We start from the raw sequence: 19120 nt of genomic DNA, 5'->3' as shown, positions 1-19120 counted from the left end.
TCAATAATCCCAATCTCTAATCGAAGTAGGGACAGGAATTATGGAAGGAAGATGGGATGGATGCACTGATCCTTGGTTGTAATGGGTCATGAGTTAGACCTGGAAATATCTAAAGTTGCTAATTGATTCTATGGGAAAGTTACTGGGATCTACAGATAAGGATCTAGAGAGTTCCTCTCTGTAAATCAGATGGGAAGTAAGTAAAGCCCTGGATCCTGAGAAGGCACAGTGGAAGGAAAACTAAGTTCTTCTTGCCCCTCTGAAAATGTTTCCTTAATTTCCCCAGTAACATTTAATTCAGGACTAGAACTTGGGCCTTTGAGAGGACAAAGAAATCCTTCGGTTTCTCCTGAATAATCCCAAAATGGGATTTCTGGCTCCTGGCTCCTGGCTTCTGCCTGGCCCAGCCCATTTGGTGAGTGAACCAGCAGATGGGAGTGCTTTTCCTTTTCTCTCTCTCTCATTCAATAAATAAATAAATCAGGGAGTAAGGGAACATGATTATGTTCATAGAAGTGTATGTATCAACTATTGATAACTAATATTGAATCTGTTCTCTGTGTATTAATAGCACATTAACATGAGAAAAAAGAAAGTATTAAATAAAAGATCTTTTAAAATCTCAAAAGTAGACTTGATTAGGTCAGTGGAATTACTAACTGGAATTTAAGCATCAAAGCAGACATACGAATGTGTCAGAAAGTTTATGTAAAGACAGAATGCAAAGATCAATTTATTTTGTTGCAAAAACTTTTTTGAAATCCACACACAGGTTTTTTTTACAATTTGCATTTTCTATAAAAGTTTTGAGGACCCTATATTTCAGTTGAGGAATTCTAGGGTGATATTCTGAACTCCATAAAAAGATATTCTGCTTCATTTGAAACTATTAATCTTTTCATTGCCACCAAAGGCTTCCACTTTAACTTCAGACTATCAACTTTGCCCTTTGATCAAAAGTCAACTCCATGTTATCTCCTAAATATTGCAAAAACAAAAACAAACAAACAAACAAAAAAAACCCTGTTCCTTTCACATAGGCAAGTAGCGAGAATAGACCTCATTTTCCCCCATGCATAATACTGGACTTTTATGACCAAAGAAACAACAAAATTTAGTACCTAAGCATACATTATTTCTGGGTTGGTGGGGAAAGAGATGATCAGTGCTTTTTGGGAGCTCATTTTATGTATCCTTTTCCACCCTTACATTCTAACAGTACACACATTCGAAGCTATATGAGGTTTTATTTGTTTTCAAGAGACGTTTGAAAAATCAAATTCTTGTGAAAGGCACTGGATCAGCAGCCCTAGAAATTGAAGTGTCCCGGAAGCTGTGTGAGCCCGGAAATATTCCACATTTCTATTTATTTTGGCAATTTCACTTAAAACTAGCAATAGCTGGAGTTCATGCTACAATTAAATTTTCCCCAGGCACCATGAAATGAAAACACATATTACATTTGATTTTAACTGGTAGAGAAAAATGGTGGTTTTCTCAAAGTTCACTGTATGACCCTGAAGTAAAAGTTAATAGAGCTTCACATGGGAGAGCTAACCTACCAGTAACACTGGAATTATTGATAGAACCAGGGGTTCTTGGGTTGGAAGGGGTCTTAGGTCATCCAGTTCTCTTCTTCTCCTATCCTATACTTGAAACTCCACTACAACAGCAACAAAAAATATTGGCAAGCATAGGCTCTAAGCTTGTTGTGACAGGACATCTGCTTTAACCTCAGAAAGCTGATTTCTTTTTCATATGGCTCTAATTTTCAAAAGTTGTTAAAATATTCTTAGTAAAACTTTAATAGTGCTTACTATGTGCCAGGCACCCTTATAAGCACATATACACAAGTATGCATACACATTAACTTGTGTTATCACTATAAATTCAATTGTTATGATGAAACTGAGGCACAGGTAACTTATGTATTTGTCCAAACACACACAATAAGTGAGAAATCCAGGATTTGAACTCAGGCAGTCAGTGCAAAAACTTTCAGGGCTCTTATCGACTATATTTTTCTGCCTCTCCAATGATCATAACTCTCCTTCATACCTGGTACAGAGGTCTGTACATTGTAGTTGCTCAATTACAACTATTTTTTCAGGAATTTTATTTCAGCATAATTCCATATCTATTCCAATTACTTTTATATACAATCATCAATTTTCCCTAAGAGAAACAGTTGAAGTTGAGGCATTGAAATTTTACATGATTAATACTCACTTTACTTCAGGAAAACATTCTCACTATCCTAATTAAGGTGAGAAAAATCAATTTCAGCTATGCAAATTTTCATATCTTTCTACAATTATTCTTCTGCCTATATCATTTCATTTAATCCATCTACCCACCTACCCACCTGTCATTATATGCCATGAATCTCTGGGGTTTTGAATATTGGTACTAGAAAGGAAGAGATGGAAAGACAATAATAGATTCTTCCTGTTTCCTTATTTCATATTATTCAGTAATGTCCTATAGGTATTCAACATTATAGCTTTAGACTTGACAAAATAACTTCCAGAAAGAAGTGTGTTTTAATGCACAGAGTGGAAGTTATGCATTTCTTAACATTCTCTTGCCTGCCTGCCTGCCTGCCTTCCTTTCTTTCCTTCCTTCACTTTTGCTTTATCTCTTGAATGGAGTTTGGTATAATTACAGTTTTCCCAATCCTTTTACCAGACACAAATTCTTAATTCTTCTGCTGAACTGTGGTCCCTTGAAGAGTCATCTGTTTACAGGCTACTCCACGGTGATGGCTGCAGCAGGTATTGGCCTGTATCTCACCCCAAAGCATAGATGTCTTCTCATGAGAACTCAGCCTCTCCTGAAAAAAAGGTAGCTGACCAAAAGGGCTCAGCTAACAGCCTGGCTTTTGTCTTTCTGTTCTCTAATCCAGGATCCACTTTGCAACCACAGGAGCAGTGGCTTGGCTCTCATCGAGGGTTTTGATGTGATTATGATTTGATCTTTTACTCCTGGATCTCATGAGCCTCAGTCATCTCCATTATATTCAAAGGATGCTAGGTTTTCAGTGAATCATGAAGGAAGGGTGATCCTGATGTGGAAACAATGGCAGGTGCATGAATGACCAGGCAGAAAAGACTTTTCTTTAACACCATGTCTTCTAGGTAGGCTACTTGGATGAAATGCTTCACTTCTTGATTTGCCGTCTTCTTACCTCAAGCGTTTGATTGGCTGAGTATTTTTATCTTGCATCTTTTCTCAGTTCTTATAATCTGTGATTTGGATGATCTTGAGACTTTTCCTTATTATCTATGAGGACCTTAATCCCACTGATTAAATAAATAAAGGGGATGGGAGGAGACTTGAATTTTGTGATTCTATTTAGCTTTTTTTTTTTTATCCTCATGGAAATCCAGTAATTTACTCTCAATTATTCACTGTCTTCCTTCTGGTGTAATAATATCAAACTAGTGGAAGCTTCAAGAGCCCATTTATTTCCCCTCTGTTCATTTTGGAATTCTTTCTTAGTTGACTGACTTTGATTATGTGCTATTGTCTGGTGGCCAGAAGAGCAGCCAAGAACCCAAGTATGTCTTTACTCATTTCTGGGTCTCAGTGTCTTTGTCTTTAAAATGAAGGGATTATATGCAATGCTTTCTGATATCTCTTCCAGCTCTAACATATCATGGTTCTAGTGTTTTTATGGAGCAAAACTTCAGAGACTCAGGATTTCACATCTAAAAATCTAGATCTCTGTGTATGTGGGGTGGTGGAGTGATAGAGGGAATTTCTAGGAGATGCAATAAAAAGGCTACTATCAGACATTAGAAGTTTTCTGTTATGGGCTGAATTGTGGTCCCTTCCCCCAAACTCACATGTTAAAGACCCAACCCCCAGTAACTCAAAACATGACTGTAGTACAAGGTCTTTATGGAAGTAATTGAGTTATAATGAGGTCATTAGGGTGGGCCTGAATCAATCTGATCAGCATTCTTATACAAGGAGGATGTTTGGATACAAAGATATGCATGAAAGAGAAGGAAAGGGAGAGGAGTGGTGGGGAGAAGGAGGCCATTTATAAACAGAGGAGGGGGCTTGGGACAGATCCTTCCTGTTGGCCTTGGAGGGGTTGATTCCTGAGTTTAGGACATCCAGCCTCCAGAAGTTGTGAGCAAATAAATGTCTGTGGTTTAATTCACTTAGTCTGTGGTGCTTTGTTATGGCAGCCCTAGCAAACTTACACATCTTTTATATCTGATTCCAAAGAGTTGGGGTGGGAGAGGAGTTCAGTAACCTTCTCTGAAATGTTGTCTGACAGGCCTTTCGGCAAATACTGGATGCCCTCTGGCCTAAACCTTGGACTTGACTCAGAAATGCAGCCTCCAATGACATGGCAGGAAAGGAAATCTGGGAAATTCTATGACACAATTCAGTCTTGCTGAGAATTTTGGGCTAATAGTTAACTCTGAACATATATTGACATGGACAATTCTTCCATTACAGATTCATACAAAATTTTAAAGTGCATTTAAATATTAAAATTAATCTTGATTCTTTAATTGTATTTTGGGAAGGATGGGAGAGAGAGTATGTCTATTATAGTTTTTATTTATTTTTACTTTTCATCTTTGCTACTGTCTTTCTTTGGATTTTCTTAGGTACTAGATTTTTCTTTTCAATTTTCCCCACATTTGTTAGTCCCATTCGGTAACAGGTTACTTTCATTTCTTTCAGTGTACTATCTAGCTCCATCAGGCCTACTTGTCTTCATTTCCTGCTTTGCTTTACTGCTGTCTGCTCGCTCCTCTCTTATCATCCTTGCCTCTGTCTGCTTAGTCCTTCTCTCCTCCAGTTTCCTTTTTTGCCTCTGTGTTCAGTTTCTAGCTCCAGTCTCCCTTCTCTGCTCTTTCTTCTTTCCTCTGATCTGCTGACTTGCTTCTTTCCCCTCTTTCTCTTCCCCTCCTGGGTGATTCTTTGGCCCACCTTTCCTTCTCCTCTGAGACTTCATTTTCTTGTTGGTAGATGGAGGCTGATACTGTAAACATCACAAAAATAATTGCATTGAGAAAAGGTGGTTCCTGTGGTGTTCCCGAAGGCAAAGACTTTGAATCATCCCAGAATGCTCAGGCTCCATATGACATGAGAGACAGGAATGGCACTGGAAGGGGTCTAGGCCTCAGTCATAGGACCCAACATGCCAGAACTTTGGGACTCACCACTAACACCCATCTACCTCCACCCCTACTAGAAATTAAGAGGCACTGGGCCACTTGAGAAGAGACAGAATGAGGCTGTCTTCGCCCCTTCAAGCACCCTTTCCAGTGGTGTCCACCTAGAAGTTTCTTCTGGGGTCCTAGCTCTCTGACTCACCATTGGCTTTGTTCTATGCACCAGGTCCTGCCCAGTCCCCTTGCATCACTTGGGGTGGTTCCCTGGGGTTGTATCTCTGCTAAGTCACTGAAGTCCTCCTCTAGTCTCAGCTGTGGTTTAGGACCAGGAAACAGCAAAGGTGTCATTCTGAACTTCTTGGTTTCTGCTCAGTATGAGCTTTGGCTCCAAATTTGAAACCACACATTGACAATTTTCTTTTCCTTTTTTTTTTTTTTTTTTCTTAACAGAGTCCCCAAGGAGACCTAAATAAGTTTTTTTTTCCTTTTCTTACTCATCATCTTCACTTCTCTTTTTTTCTTCCTTCACCTTCTGTTTAGTTCTCATTCTTTCTACTTAATGAGTAAAACTTGAGTTAGGCAATTATTATTCCATTCTTTACTCACTCACTTAATAAACTCATGTGCATTGGACATTTTATGTCCTAATATGATAGATGTTACCTCCAAGCTCTGCTTACAGCTTAACCCTTAGAAAAAGATGCCTACAGATTTTGATCATTAGAAATCTCTAGGCATTTTATAGTTAAATGGAAATTTCTATTTTTGATATTTGTTTTAAATTTACCATAGATAGTGAATTTTGAATCGTTCCTGTCAGACTTTTTATTTGCACCATTGCACAATCTCAGAACTTGAAAGTTCACATGCTTTGTTATTAATTACAATTATGAAAGATGTTAACACTGGTCCAACTATGCAGGTATATGAAAAGCATCTTAAAATGTACACATTAACTGAATTTTGACAACCTGATATGGTAGATGTTATCATTATCTCAATTTTATAGATAAAACTGAGGCTTGGATACATTACAATATTTGGTAATGGACTCTCAGCTGGTGAGTTGTGAAAGCAAGATTTCCATTTTACCAAATATTTCAGTTTTTATAACAAAGCCCACATTTAGTCACTGTTTTCCACCATCTTCCACCTATCAGACCTTCCAGAGAAGTGGAAGTTCGAAGGTACCACGTGGAGTGACCAAAGTGCTGGCCATGTAAGGGAAGGCTTTGGTGGGGATGGAGATATTTAATTATTTTCTGCTGTCAGCCAGGACACCATGGGCAGAATTTAAGTTTGGCCTACCCACACCTATACTATGGAGAGCATCTGAGGATGGCTAGATCCTTCCCGGGGCTTACCTTTTGAGTCTTGGGCATGTCGGTGTGGCGCTGGGCGCGGACGGAGCGGGCTGACTTTGCCGGCTTGAGGGGTGCGCAGTACATCTCCAGCCTCCTCAGATCACAGCTCCGGAAGCAGCACTCATCCACGATGCCTGTCTGAGGTGCCCTGCGACTGCTGGAGCCGTATCCTGTGGGCTTGTCTGCACAAATCAAACGCAGAATGGCCTGATGTTAGGGGATCTGCTGTCTTCAGAGTCTCCCATCTAGCTCCTGATGCCTCAGCTCCCCCCTCGTCTAGCAGCCCTCCACCACCTCCAATGTCTCAACCTCCTCTTGAAGCCTCCCCAACAGTTCCTGACTCCACAGACCCGGACTTCTGTGGGTCTCTTGTAGTTGGTACCACCCTTGTTAGTGCTAACTCATTCACAGTGTACGCTGTGTTAATTTTCCCCAAGTTCTCAGAAACCTATAGGCAAAGATCTTGTGCATGCTCAATTCTAGTCTTCCTTCATGTACTGTCTGAATTAAGAGGCTGCTAGGAATATTAATGAAAAGAAAATATGTTTAGCAAATCTGCATAGTGTTTATATTCAGGACAGCTCAAATGTTTGCTTTTATGCTGAACTGCTACACTGTAAGATCAGATTGTATGTCCAAGAGGTTTTCAGTCTAGAAATGGCTCTTCATTTTACGGATGTGAAAACTGAACCTCAGCATGCAAGGCCATTCATGCAGCTGTTGATGGAGTCAGGAGTCAAGCCTGTTGTGGGAGTCTGAATAAGCACTTCACTACTTTAAGCCTCATTTTCTGCCTATTTCTATAATGGTGATGATAATATCTTCCTTGTAAGAGTGATATGACATAATCTATGAATAGTGGTTAACACAATACCCAGTGCATAATAAGTTTTAAATAAACATTGGTTCGTTTTTCTAAATATCCCTTTTTAAGATCTTAGGTGGTCTGTGAACAGGCAACATTACTATGGGCTACATCCATAAACTTAGAATGGGAGAGGACTTCCTTTCCTATCACTCCAGAGATATCTGAACGATCAATTTGGTTTTCCTATAAATTAACAACTAAGACTGAGGCAGACTGAAATCAATGCCCTTCTTTCACGTGATTCTGATTGCTCAGAGCAAACAGGAGTCAAATTTCTTTTGATATTTGCAAATCAATTAGGCCTCTTTACTTGGCAAGTAGATTTTGGTTTGGTTTAATTTTGTTTTGGGCACACTTTTCCTGGCTTTGGAATTAAATGAGAGGGCAAAACAAGCTTACATGGAACTTAAAATGCTCCTAAATTATTTGGGAGCCTTTTTTCAAAGACGATTTTTGTTAAACCAAATCTCACATATACACTAGAATATAAAACAGACAAAAATGAAGTTTCTCTGGCTCAGACAAGGCTAAAGGTACTGGATCTAGGTCTTTTCTCATAACCCTTGCCTCCTTTGAGAGATAGGAGGCCTGGATTTTCTCCACTGATGTCCAGGCTTTGTGGAAAAAAATTGTGAATGAGTGATCCAGAAGAATCCACTTAATGAATATGACATATATTCCTGGCAGAGGAAGCATTATATTTTAACCATATATTTTATATGTATATAATAATGCCACCAAATTTAAGGATAGGGTTTTGAAAGTCAAAATTCTCATCTATATTTTGAACTCTCTCCTTGGGGGAGATCAAAATCATGGTTATGGCCTCCTACCAAGTTTGGCTGCCTCCCTGCTCAGAGGGCCTGCCGTTCATGGCAGCTCCTAAGAAGCTAATACTTTCCTGATACTTGGCACAAGAGCCTGGTGGCTACTTCCTCCGGCAAGGCAGGTTTCTTGGCATTTCTAGGGCAGTTGGAGGTAGCAACTAAAGCTTCATTTGTGATATCTGTGGTAGATTTCCTTCTCTAGCCTTACTCCAAAACGCTGTGGGCTCCTCATGATTGTGGGATTTCAGAGGGGCTGAGCAGCTGGCCAAAGTTGGAGCCTCAGCAGTACTTTCACTTGCCATTGGAGGATCAACTTAGCTTCTGCTCGCCAGCCGGGCCCTGGCAAGCGAAGACTCAGCTGGTCCCCTGAGCAATGTAAACAATGTTTTCTGTTTTTTTGTTTTGATAATCTTTTCCTGGGATTATAAATTAGAACAAAGACACAAATGGGCTGTGATGGCTCTTTGGTTCTTCATAATCCACAAAGGACTTCTACATACTTTTTGCTAAGTGACTAGCCAGCCAAGGAAAGCTGATAGACATTGGATTTTCTCTTGGGGGTAGGGAGGAAAGAAAAGGGGGCTTGAACTTCTTTGCAGTAATTTTCCTTGTAGTCCTCAACAGGTTATGACTGTTGCTTGTTGAAATTACAAATTTCTTAATGAGAAATTGGGATTTATTTTTTGAGGATAGAAGAGTAATTTGATGTTTGGGGGTGGGGTCGTAGGAATGGTGCCAGAAATTGTCAAGCTTGGCTAACTCAGAAACAACAGATTTCAAAATTCATGCTCATGGGTTGAAAATAGAGAGGGATAGGTTATGGGATTCTGGGACCTATTTAGCATTTCCATTTCAAGCAACTCTCACATAATCCTGCTTCTGAGTTCCCATAGGTGCTCAAGCTTCCCGCCTGCTACAGAAGGAAGGCATCAGCCTTCATCTTAGGATGAAGAGGACTTTTTTATGTATTACATATTCCTCTCTTGGTGACCACTGACAGCCATGAAACTCACCACAGGTCTATTTCCTCTTGTGAAATAAAGAGCAATCATTAACACAGTGAAATATAATAGCACCCACCAGACATCTGGATGTCACCTCTATTAGATGACTTCTAAGTTCAAAATGGCACAGTGTGTGAAATAGCTGTGCCTTTTAGTTCATAGATTGATAAATTTTAGAATCAAGAATTGTAGGACTTTTCTGTAATGTCTCATAAAGTTATCTTATGTCCAGATTTTTTAAAAAAGAGTGAAGTAGTGATACATAGGCTTAGATTTTGCCATAAATACAATGGCCAGTTATCTAGCTACCAAAATCTTAGAAAGATGTTTTTCTCTGTTCATAGTATCTTCAATGGACTCCGTGTACTTCACTGGGAATATATGAATACAACAAGTGTTTACCTATTGCTTTTTAAAGTTTAATTCATCCTTTGAAGTGTTCTATAGATTTGATTTCTGGTTCTACATCAAGATATTTAACAAACAACCCTTTCTCATCAATCGAGAGGCCACAATTAAGGGTCAAAGCTTTGTCCTTTATCTTCAAATGCCTCATATTACTTCTTTTTCTAGAACCACAATAGAGATATTTATTGTTAGTGGCTAAAATAAGAAACTTTATACATTGTGTTTTATTGGGCAATAAAACAGTTTACTGCAGGATCAATGTTGACACAAATAAGTATTTAGTGATCTCTAGAATATTTATAGTCATTTTGACTAGTTTTTGAATGAGATGCAATTAACTGCTCCATTCTTGCCTTAAAATACTGCTAATTAATCAATATGTAATTTTGCTTCAGTGGGCAGAATCATATGTAAATTAAAAACACATTTGCTTAATATAAGAAAACCATTTCTGATAAGTTGAATTCAAAATGTTAAAAAATTGGACAGATCTCCTTGAAAACTAGTGAATTCTCTGTTGCAGGAAGCAGGTATGCTCAGAGTTCCTAGCACTGGGTACCTGAATTGAATACAGTGGTTGATTCCCATGGTCCTTTCTATTCTGAAGATTCTATGGTAAGTAAAGAGATAGAAGAAAAACTCAGCTAAATATTTACTACAGTTACATTGTCTTCAAGAAAAGGCTTTTCATATTTTCTAGCTCAGAAAGTGATAATTTGTTTTCTATTTATGTTTTGAGATGTGCTGCAACAAAAGACACAGGATTTGAAGAGTCTCTTCTACAATGAGATACAGTGCCAGAGTTCTGTTCGACTGGCACTATAAAGGGTCTACACGCTTACTCACCTGCTAGCGTGAGCAGATTTGCAAACATACCACAGAATTTTTCTTGCTGACAAAGACTTGACATTGAAAATGTATATATTTATATACATATTTGGTCAGTAGTTTTGCTTCAGAGGTTTCATAGTATGTAGACTAAAGATTGCTTACCAGACAAGTTGGCCACCACCTAATCCAGACTTTGATTCTTCTATAAGTAGACATAATGTTTAGTCAGAATGCCCTGCTGAATCTTGAAAGTTGGCCAACAGACAAAATTCCAATGGTTAAGCAGCTGGCTTCTATAATAACAGCACTTCCCTTTAAATAATGCATGGTCAGTGAAGTAATTCAATAATCTTTAGGACAAACTTGCTAGTTATAAGCGTTTTGGGCAGAACTGTGGCATCATCAAAACCATATCAATTAGCTGAGTCTCACATTTTGTCATAGTTGCAAACAACCCTCTCCCTTCCATCTCTGAAGAGAAATGTGCAAAACTGAGATTTAACCAGGGCCATTGCTTCTAGAGCAGAGTTCTAGTCATCCATCACTGGTAAACATGGTCCTACCTCCACTGGTACTATATAAAGTATAGTACTTTATATGCTTGTTTTTCTTATAAATTTCTGGGACTGCAGTTGGCACACTCTTTCTGAATTTAATTTCTTTTGAAACCTCCCCTGTTGCTATTGAGAAAATTTTCCTTTAGTTAACTCTACCATTGGAAAGAAGGGACATCAATTTGCAGAATTAGCATTTAAACAATGAAATATGCAAACATTTTCCAAAAAGGGATACATCTGGGTTGTGATGACATATCCTTGTAACTCTTTGGTTTCTGAGTAGTGAAACTATTCTCTAGAAATTTGTTAACAGGAAGGGGTTCCTAAATGGATCAACTGTTTCAAACCAGGAAAGAAAAGGTAAGATAAATCAAGTTGAGTTTTGGGGGCTGTTTCTAGAAAATTCTTAATTATGAGTCTCATAGAAGAGACCAATAGGATTATTAGCTATTGAGAAACTTATCTGCATTTAATTTTGATTACCTAAGAATTGACTACACAGCAGATATCATAGTTAAGATCTGTAGGTGTCAGAAAATTAGGCTTATTTCACAATGCCTTATTTCAGAACTCCAGACACCTTGAACATTTACAAACTCCAAATGTTTAACTTCTTATGGCAATATTTTTCTGTATACCATCTTATCTCATAATGCATTCAGTTGACATAATTTTGTGTGTGAAGGTAGCATAAAATTGTGTGAGATGTAATCTTAAATTTGTCCACATTTTAGTATTTTAATTGTGATTTTATTTTGTGGAAAAAGAAAAAAAATCACTTTCCAATTTGATAGCTTTATATGAAAAACAAGACTCCTTTCATGAGTTCTTATTATAAGGAAAATTGTGATAAGACTGTTATCCAGTTCCAAAATGTAATACATTGAAAGAGTGATATTTCTTGAATTCATAGGATTTCCATTTCATTTAAGACCTTTTGAGAGTCAACATTTTACCTTTCAAAAATTGGATGGAAATCATATATAGATTAAAACAACTATTGAGATATGTATCATTATGCACTTGGTAAAGGTATGGAAAGAAGGTTCCTATTGGTCTTATCATTATACCTTTAGTGCAACATAGGTATGCAATCATATATACTCAGACACATAGGAAGGGATTTATTATTGTCAATATCAAAGCTGATGTCAAACATTTTGAAATTAGAATTGTTTTTGAAAATATGCATATATACATATAGGCACATATATATATAAATGACCTGTTTTATACTTTGCTCATGGGTCCTACATTTGTGCTTTTCCTGTGGAAGTATTTTTCCAAGTAAGATTAACCTTTGGCATCTGTAAAAGTGAACACTGAGAAATGTTCTCTTTTCTATGAACTGTGTGTCATAAACTTTTCTTGAAAACCTATCAAATTTAGGCATTGATTTCACTTTGGGGTTGTGTTAATTTTTAATTGGCAATGTTGGCAAGTCCCATTATCTCTCCATTGGACGAGGTCATCTTTTCTAGGAATCATGGCCCTATCTGACCTGCCACCAGACTTCACTCAGCAACTCTTTCTCAGCTACTAAATCCCCATAACCCCCAAATCCAAAGTCTTTCTGTTATTCAATCAAGTCAATGTTTGTCTATCTATGGGTCTAAAAGGAATGAAGTGAAGCTCTCTGGGGCTTCCCCTTTCTTGAGAGCCTCCCTTCTCTTGGAAGCCCAGCTCAAGGACAGGTGTGAAAAGGGTGCTGTTCAGCCCACCTTGGCTTCCAAGACCAGGGAGCTGAAAGGAAGGCTTAGGGGCAAGAACAACTAGAGACTCACAGCAGAAACATTACTTTTAGGACTCTTTGGAGAAATGGGCCGACAGAGTGGGAAGCAACGTGATGTATTACTTTAGCCTAATACAATGCCCTGGAGGACGAACGTCTTGCCAGGACAGCACAATTTACTAGCTTAGGTCTGATTTCAGGGCTTGGAGGAGATGGATGCAGCCAACAAAATTATACTTTGGCAAGAGAAATGCTTTGCTGGACAGAAATGTTGTCCTAAGGGAATGTTTTATCAATGTCTAAGGTGAAAGATAATCAGATGCCAAGAGGTCATTTTATGCCTGAATTATTTCAGTGGGGCCTGTTATATACATCAGTTACCATTTTCTAGGTAGGTAGTTTCTATTATTTAGAATACATTACAGGATTTGGGTAAGGTCATCCTGTGACATCTGACAGGCAATGGACAGAGTGGTTGAAAGCACAGGTTTTAGAGTTGGACAGGTTTGGGATCTGCCATGTATTCATGTTTACCTTTGATTTGGCAAGGTAACAAATCTTCTATGACTTAGATCCTCATAGAAAATGGATGTAATAGGAGTCCCTCCTAGGACTGTTATAACCATTCAGTGAGACTGTATGTAAAGTGCTTGCACAATGTCTGGTGTGCAATATACAACAAAAATATTGGCTCTTAGTATTATGGAGTTGAGTTGCTTAACATGGCTAGTTAGGCAGGTATCTTGTTCTGCCCTTACTCTTAAAAATGCATCCTTTCCAAAGTTTGGTTGAAACAGATGGCCTTTCTAGATAGAAGAGGACTGTTCTCCATTAAAAAGAATAACTAACTGTTCTCTTAAAAGGATAGCCAACTTTGTGTTGCATAGACTATCCAGAATAGTTTTTATCCAGAGTAGACATCTTATGAGAATGGATTTTCTAATCGAGTCCAAAAGAGGCAGAGTCAAATGGGCTTATTTTAGCCTTTGTTACCTTTGATTTTTCCCAAGTAACCCACTGGCTAAAATCATTGATTTATTTATTTTTTAGTTTTAGCTTCTATTCACCTTCTTATTCACCAAAATAATACTGCAAGGCATGAGATGGGTGTGGGTAAAACACATGGTCAAAAGTTATTTCCCAGTTACTTTCAACCAGCATTTGGATTTCTCCCCCTTTCTCTCCACTTCATGTCTCACCTCTTTCTTTTCCTTTCTTTGTTCTTCATACTCCTTTCCTGCTATTGGCAGTCATTGATATTTTGTTTTATCACTGATGAAATTAAGGACAAAAGCTTATGCCATGATGAATTAATGGTAGCTAGGATTTAGAATTTAGTTCTCTCTCCTGGTTGACTAACTAGGACTCCCTCTCTTGCCAACCCTGCTTTGGGAATAAGCAGTCACAAAGCATACCATACTGCCAGGCCCACTTAATCACTTGTCCATCTCAGACCCATACCTGAATGATAGGAGAACAAACAAAAAAAAAAAAATAAAAAAGTTGAGGAATCCTATGTATGTACCACAGTTATCTCGTTTTTTTTTGGTTTTTTTTTTTTTGTTTTTTTTTTGTTTTTTTTTGAGAAAGACGGTGACGAAAATTGTAAGCCGACTCTGGCTCCAATGTGAAGATTGTAGCCACACCACAGGCATTATCTCCTATACTTACATTGTGGTTGTTAGTTTACTCTTTCAGATGTGAGAAGAGAGATCTCATAGGCAAAACATAAGGCATTCATGAACAAAGAGCAGCGCCCTTCTTTCTGGTGCCACAGAAAGGCGAAGCAGCCAAAGAGGTATTAAAACACATTCTCTTTATTTTTCATTTCACTCTCTAAAGTCTAGTCTATCATTTCTCTTTTCTTTGCAACTTGGCACATGCCTTGTGTTCTCAGGGGCCCTGCTCCCTGTAAGTCTTCTCACTCAGGCCTCTGTTTTTTGTTTTTTGTCTGGGTACATCTGGACATTTTCCCACGGGTGGGTGTGACATGGTCAGGACTGCAGGTGAAGAGGTCCGGTCTGGCCTGTCTGAAGAAGTGTCAGGAGGTGGAAGCCCTGTAAAGAGAGGCATCCAGGCCTGCGTCAGGGAGCCAACTGGTAGAAGACAGCCTCCACAGCAGCGGCAGAAATAGCCCTTGGTACCATGGCAGAGGATAAAGCAGCCAGAGACAGTGACAGATTGAACACAGGGAGAGAAGGAACTGGGGGTATGGCTTGGGTATTGCATGTTATAAATTATTTCATAGTGTGTACTGGAATGCCACATGCGTTCTATGTGGTATCTCTCTTAGGCTGGTGTCTCAGCATTGTTCTTTTTACATCAAAAGGTCCTGAGGGGGGGGGGGTACTTCTATATCACTATGTAGAGAGGGAACAGAAAAAAGAAAATATGGTATAATTGAAACAACACTGTATTCCTGCCATAGATTCTTTGTATGACCTTACAAGTCACCCAAACTCTCTGAGCCACAGTTGTTGTATGCAGACAACAAAAGCACTGGGTAATGTCAAGTATACCTTCTATAAATATGTCCCTGTTATCTGGATGGTTATGATTTTTAATCAGTAATGCACTTATGGGACATAAGAGTGCTTCTCCCTAAGTAAAAAGGAGCTACAGTAACAAAATGTAGCTTTGCTAAGAGAACCAGGATTTTTCTTTTTGTTAGGCTTGGTTTTAGTTGCAAACCTATTTTATAGGTTGAATTTAAGGAAAGCAAGGGTCAGGATTAACCTGAGGGAGGAAAATGAGAAAATGTCTGAATTGGAAGTGGGCTTGAGTGAGGAATGGAAGGAGACAAAGCTGGCCATGAGGACTGCAGAAGCCAGCCAAGGAAGGGCACATACACTTGTGAGTGAGAAAGAAAAGATAAGAACCCTTACGAGAGTAATTTGCCGCAGCTGTTGAAGCAGTTGATGGAATTAAGCTACATTTTGAAAACCAGAGTTCTAAAGGAAGAGAGATGGGTACTTGGAAATGAGAATTACTGAGTCTCTCTAGAAATCCTTGAGCATGACACTTTACCATTAGTTGTTAATATTGTTGAGCAGAAGGCTTAACTCCTAGCACTCAATGTGGGCTAATGTTTTATTTTGCTAATTTCCTTGGTGTCTGTCAATCCACATGAGTCCTCTGTTGACATTCCCTTCCTTTCAGGTAGACAGATGAAGAATTTCCCTGGGGAATATCTGGCTACAACTGCATATTACCTCATCTCTGGAAATGTGAATGAACTTCCAGACAGGTCATCATCTATTCCATTGCTACTCAACATCTACCCAGAGGACAAAATCAGAACATAAAGATTATCAGCACAGTTTGTTGAGTGCTATCCTCTTTTTTTGTAAATAAGTTAATGCTAATGTTACTAAAACTTAAAAAAAAAACTATAAAATGGTTCTCAAGTGGTAGTATTAGTCATCAAAATAGCAAACAAGTGTGCAGACTGAGACTGAATGGTTCATTTAGAGTGTGATTATGTTATTTCAGGGAATTTCAGATAAAATCTAGACTCATCAGACCATTATTTCTTTCCTTTCTGTAGAAGTTTGCTATTTTTCTCTTTTCCTCTTAGCATTCAATTGCTTAAACATGACTAAGAAGTTTTAAGTGCTTTCCTTAAATTATGGCATTTTATAATTTCCTATAACTATACATTAGAGTAAACTCAAGGTCAGCTGAAGAAGTTTCTTAGTAATGGTCCAGTAATGATTGAACCTGTTAGGTTTTAGTCACTGCACTCGCCACCCTGAGTTTTCTGAATTGAAGTGAGCTATGAATAAGGAGAGAGAAGGGTACATCCTGGCTTGAGTCCAAGGGGAATTGTGTTCTTATCTTTATTTTATTTGGGACCAACCTCATGCTTCCTTCACCAAATCTCATTCAATGCTTTTTAGCAAATAGAATTACTCTTCAAGAAAAATCTCCAGTGAATTTTGCAAAATAAATAAGAGAATCAAAGAATTATATTTTCAGTTTGAGATATTACCTGGAGAAATCACACCGCTTCATTTTTACTTCTTGTACACATTCAAACCCACTGTCAATGGCTACACGACTCCACTCATGACCCAACATGAGGAATGGCCAGTCACTCAGCTCTGTGAATTTCCTTTCTGAGAATTAGACACTCTTGCCCCAGAAGTCATTTGCCAATTTATCACAAAACCTATCTGTGGTTGCAGAATTAGTTGGCCTCTTTGAGAACAAGCAATGTGAGGCCTAATATGACACACAGCTGGGGAGGCTCCTTTGGTGAAGGGACACTGGGCCAGGAGAACTGCTTGTGGGCCATTTTATTTCCCCTGACACTTGTCTTCTGTCTGCTCTCTTTGGCTCAGATTTGTGTTTTTGCAAAGCTGCATGGAGGCACTGATTATGCTAATACTTAGGCATGATTAGCTCTGTCCCAAATCTAGCAGGAAGCAAAGGACCAAGTTCAGGGTCTAAATACAGTCTTTCTTTAAAAAAAAAGTTTACTTATTCATTTTATTGATTTGAAGTGTAGAGCAATGGGGGCAGTAGGGAGATGCTCCATTTCCCAGTTCACTCTCCAAGTGCCCACAATAGACATGGCTGGGTCAGACTGGAACTAAGAGCCAGAAATTCCACTCAAGTCTCCCATATGGATGGCAGAGAGCCAAGTACTTGAGCCATCATGTTTTGCCTCCCAGGCACATTATCAGAAAGCTGGGTTGAAGTAGAGGTGGGACATAATCCCAGGCCCTCTGATATGGGATGTGGGTGTCCCAAGTGGTAGCTTAACCTGCTGTGCCACAAAGCCTACCCTTCTGACACATTCTTGCAACAGGGAAGCCTACATTTTAATCTCCATTATGTAAACTAAATGTTTATTTGAATGAAAACTGCATACATAAACTTTAGGAAGATATGACCTCAAAGGTTCTGTAGCAACTTCTGTATAATTGGCATGGGAGGAGACAGGTAAAGGTTTTTTTTTTTTGTTTGTTTGTTTGTTTGTTTTGTTTTTTAGCATTAGGAGTCCTGATACGAGAATGTGGAGCGAGCTGCTGACATCCCTCTTCCTGAACTGTAAGTTCAAGTCAAGAAAAGGATGGTAGTAAAAAGGGATATCTTAGTTCAGGAACATTTTAATCTACCTCTAAAGACTAGCTAATTTATGTTTCTTCTCAAACAACTCCTCCTCCTCCTCCTCCTCCTTCCTCTTGGCCTCTCATTCAAGAAGATACACTGGCAAAGTTCACTTGTGAAGCCGTGGTCTTCTCATATCTGATTGCACCAGCACTCCCCCAGCCCAATGAGATTTGCCTTTGGCAGGCATTTCCTGCATTTGGACTACGAACTGTCATAAATTCCTTTCGTTCTTCAGAACATCTGTGCCTTCTTTTGCCACATCTTTTTTCCTGGTACTCAACAGGCCACAAATCACCCCGTTCTTCTTTTTCCAGGCTGTTGATGTCTTAACACTCTCCTTTCAAACCAAATTCCTCTCTTGTCCTTGGCTGTGGCTCTTGGCTTCCCAGCTTTCTCGTCTCCCCCATCTGTGTTAGTCATTTGTGGGATCACCAACAGTGTCTCCTTCTCCTGGCCAGAAATTTTGCATTTCTCTAAATGTCATAGGTACTATGCAGACCATGTTACCTGGTTGGAAGTTAAACTTCCTAATATGGTTTAAACACAGTGGTGCAAACAATGCCTCCATGCAAATAAGAACACTCTCAAATCTAACGGATATTGATTAGCTAGTGAGAGAGAAGGCATTATAATGTAACTTGAAAAAATATAATCAAATACAGTTACAAACTTTTCCATTAAACACAACTTCCTCTTTGACATCTTGAAATAAAAAAAAAAAAATGAGTCCTTTGCCATAACACCCTACCAACAGCTTCCCTTTACTGAGGACTTTCTATTAAGCTACTATAACAAATGTTACTTTTTATTTCATTTATATTCTTACAGTATCTACCTGGAATCGACATTACTATTATATTCATTTTACATATTAGGAAGCTGAGGCTGAGCAAGGTTAAGTAACTTAATTAAAATCCTATGTCTAGTTAGCCAGTCCACCTCCATGAATACCTTGGAAGTAGGAAAATTCTCTGATGATGAAAAAGTCTGAGGTTGATGCTGTTCTGGGATTGTTGAGGGCACCTGATGCTAGCATCCATGAAGGAAATAGGTGAGGTCAGGTAAGTCAGCCCATCATCCTCAGGTTCTCATCACATACAGTAGACCAAATTTTATCCTATGTATTCTGGAGAATGCCAGAGGGAATACTATATGTGACTTTTGCCCTTGAGAAAGAAGTTTTGCACTTGTGCAGTTTAGAGAATGAATGAATATTATTAGATGCTCACACCCCACCTAAGTACACTGTAATGCTTTCAGTTTCAGTTGG

General features: G+C 38.7%; 1 protein-coding gene across 7 annotated transcripts in view; it reads right to left on the bottom strand.

The window, feature by feature from the left end:
• IGF1 (insulin like growth factor 1) overlaps window positions 1-19120 on the bottom strand; it is a 77033-nt gene that overhangs the window by 15169 nt on the left and 42744 nt on the right. For 5 of the 7 annotated variants that reach the window (XM_062203021.1, XM_062203025.1, XM_062203019.1 and 2 more), the window contains exons 3-4: window positions 6506-6687; window positions 4957-5008 (exon numbers count right to left, since the gene is read on the bottom strand). In XM_062203021.1, the coding sequence (XP_062059005.1) occupies window positions 4957-5008; window positions 6506-6687 (234 nt within the window). The remainder of the gene's footprint in view (window positions 1-4956; window positions 5009-6505; window positions 6688-19120) is intronic. The other 2 variants (XM_062203020.1, XM_062203023.1) reach the window with 1 other exon arrangement.

The sequence above is a fragment of the Lepus europaeus genome, chromosome 10, assembly GCF_033115175.1.
Source record: "Lepus europaeus isolate LE1 chromosome 10, mLepTim1.pri, whole genome shotgun sequence".
NCBI classification, from domain to species: Eukaryota; Metazoa; Chordata; class Mammalia; order Lagomorpha; family Leporidae; genus Lepus; species Lepus europaeus.
Note: the sequence above shows the minus strand (reverse complement) of the source record. Positions and strands in the feature narration are given on the sequence as shown.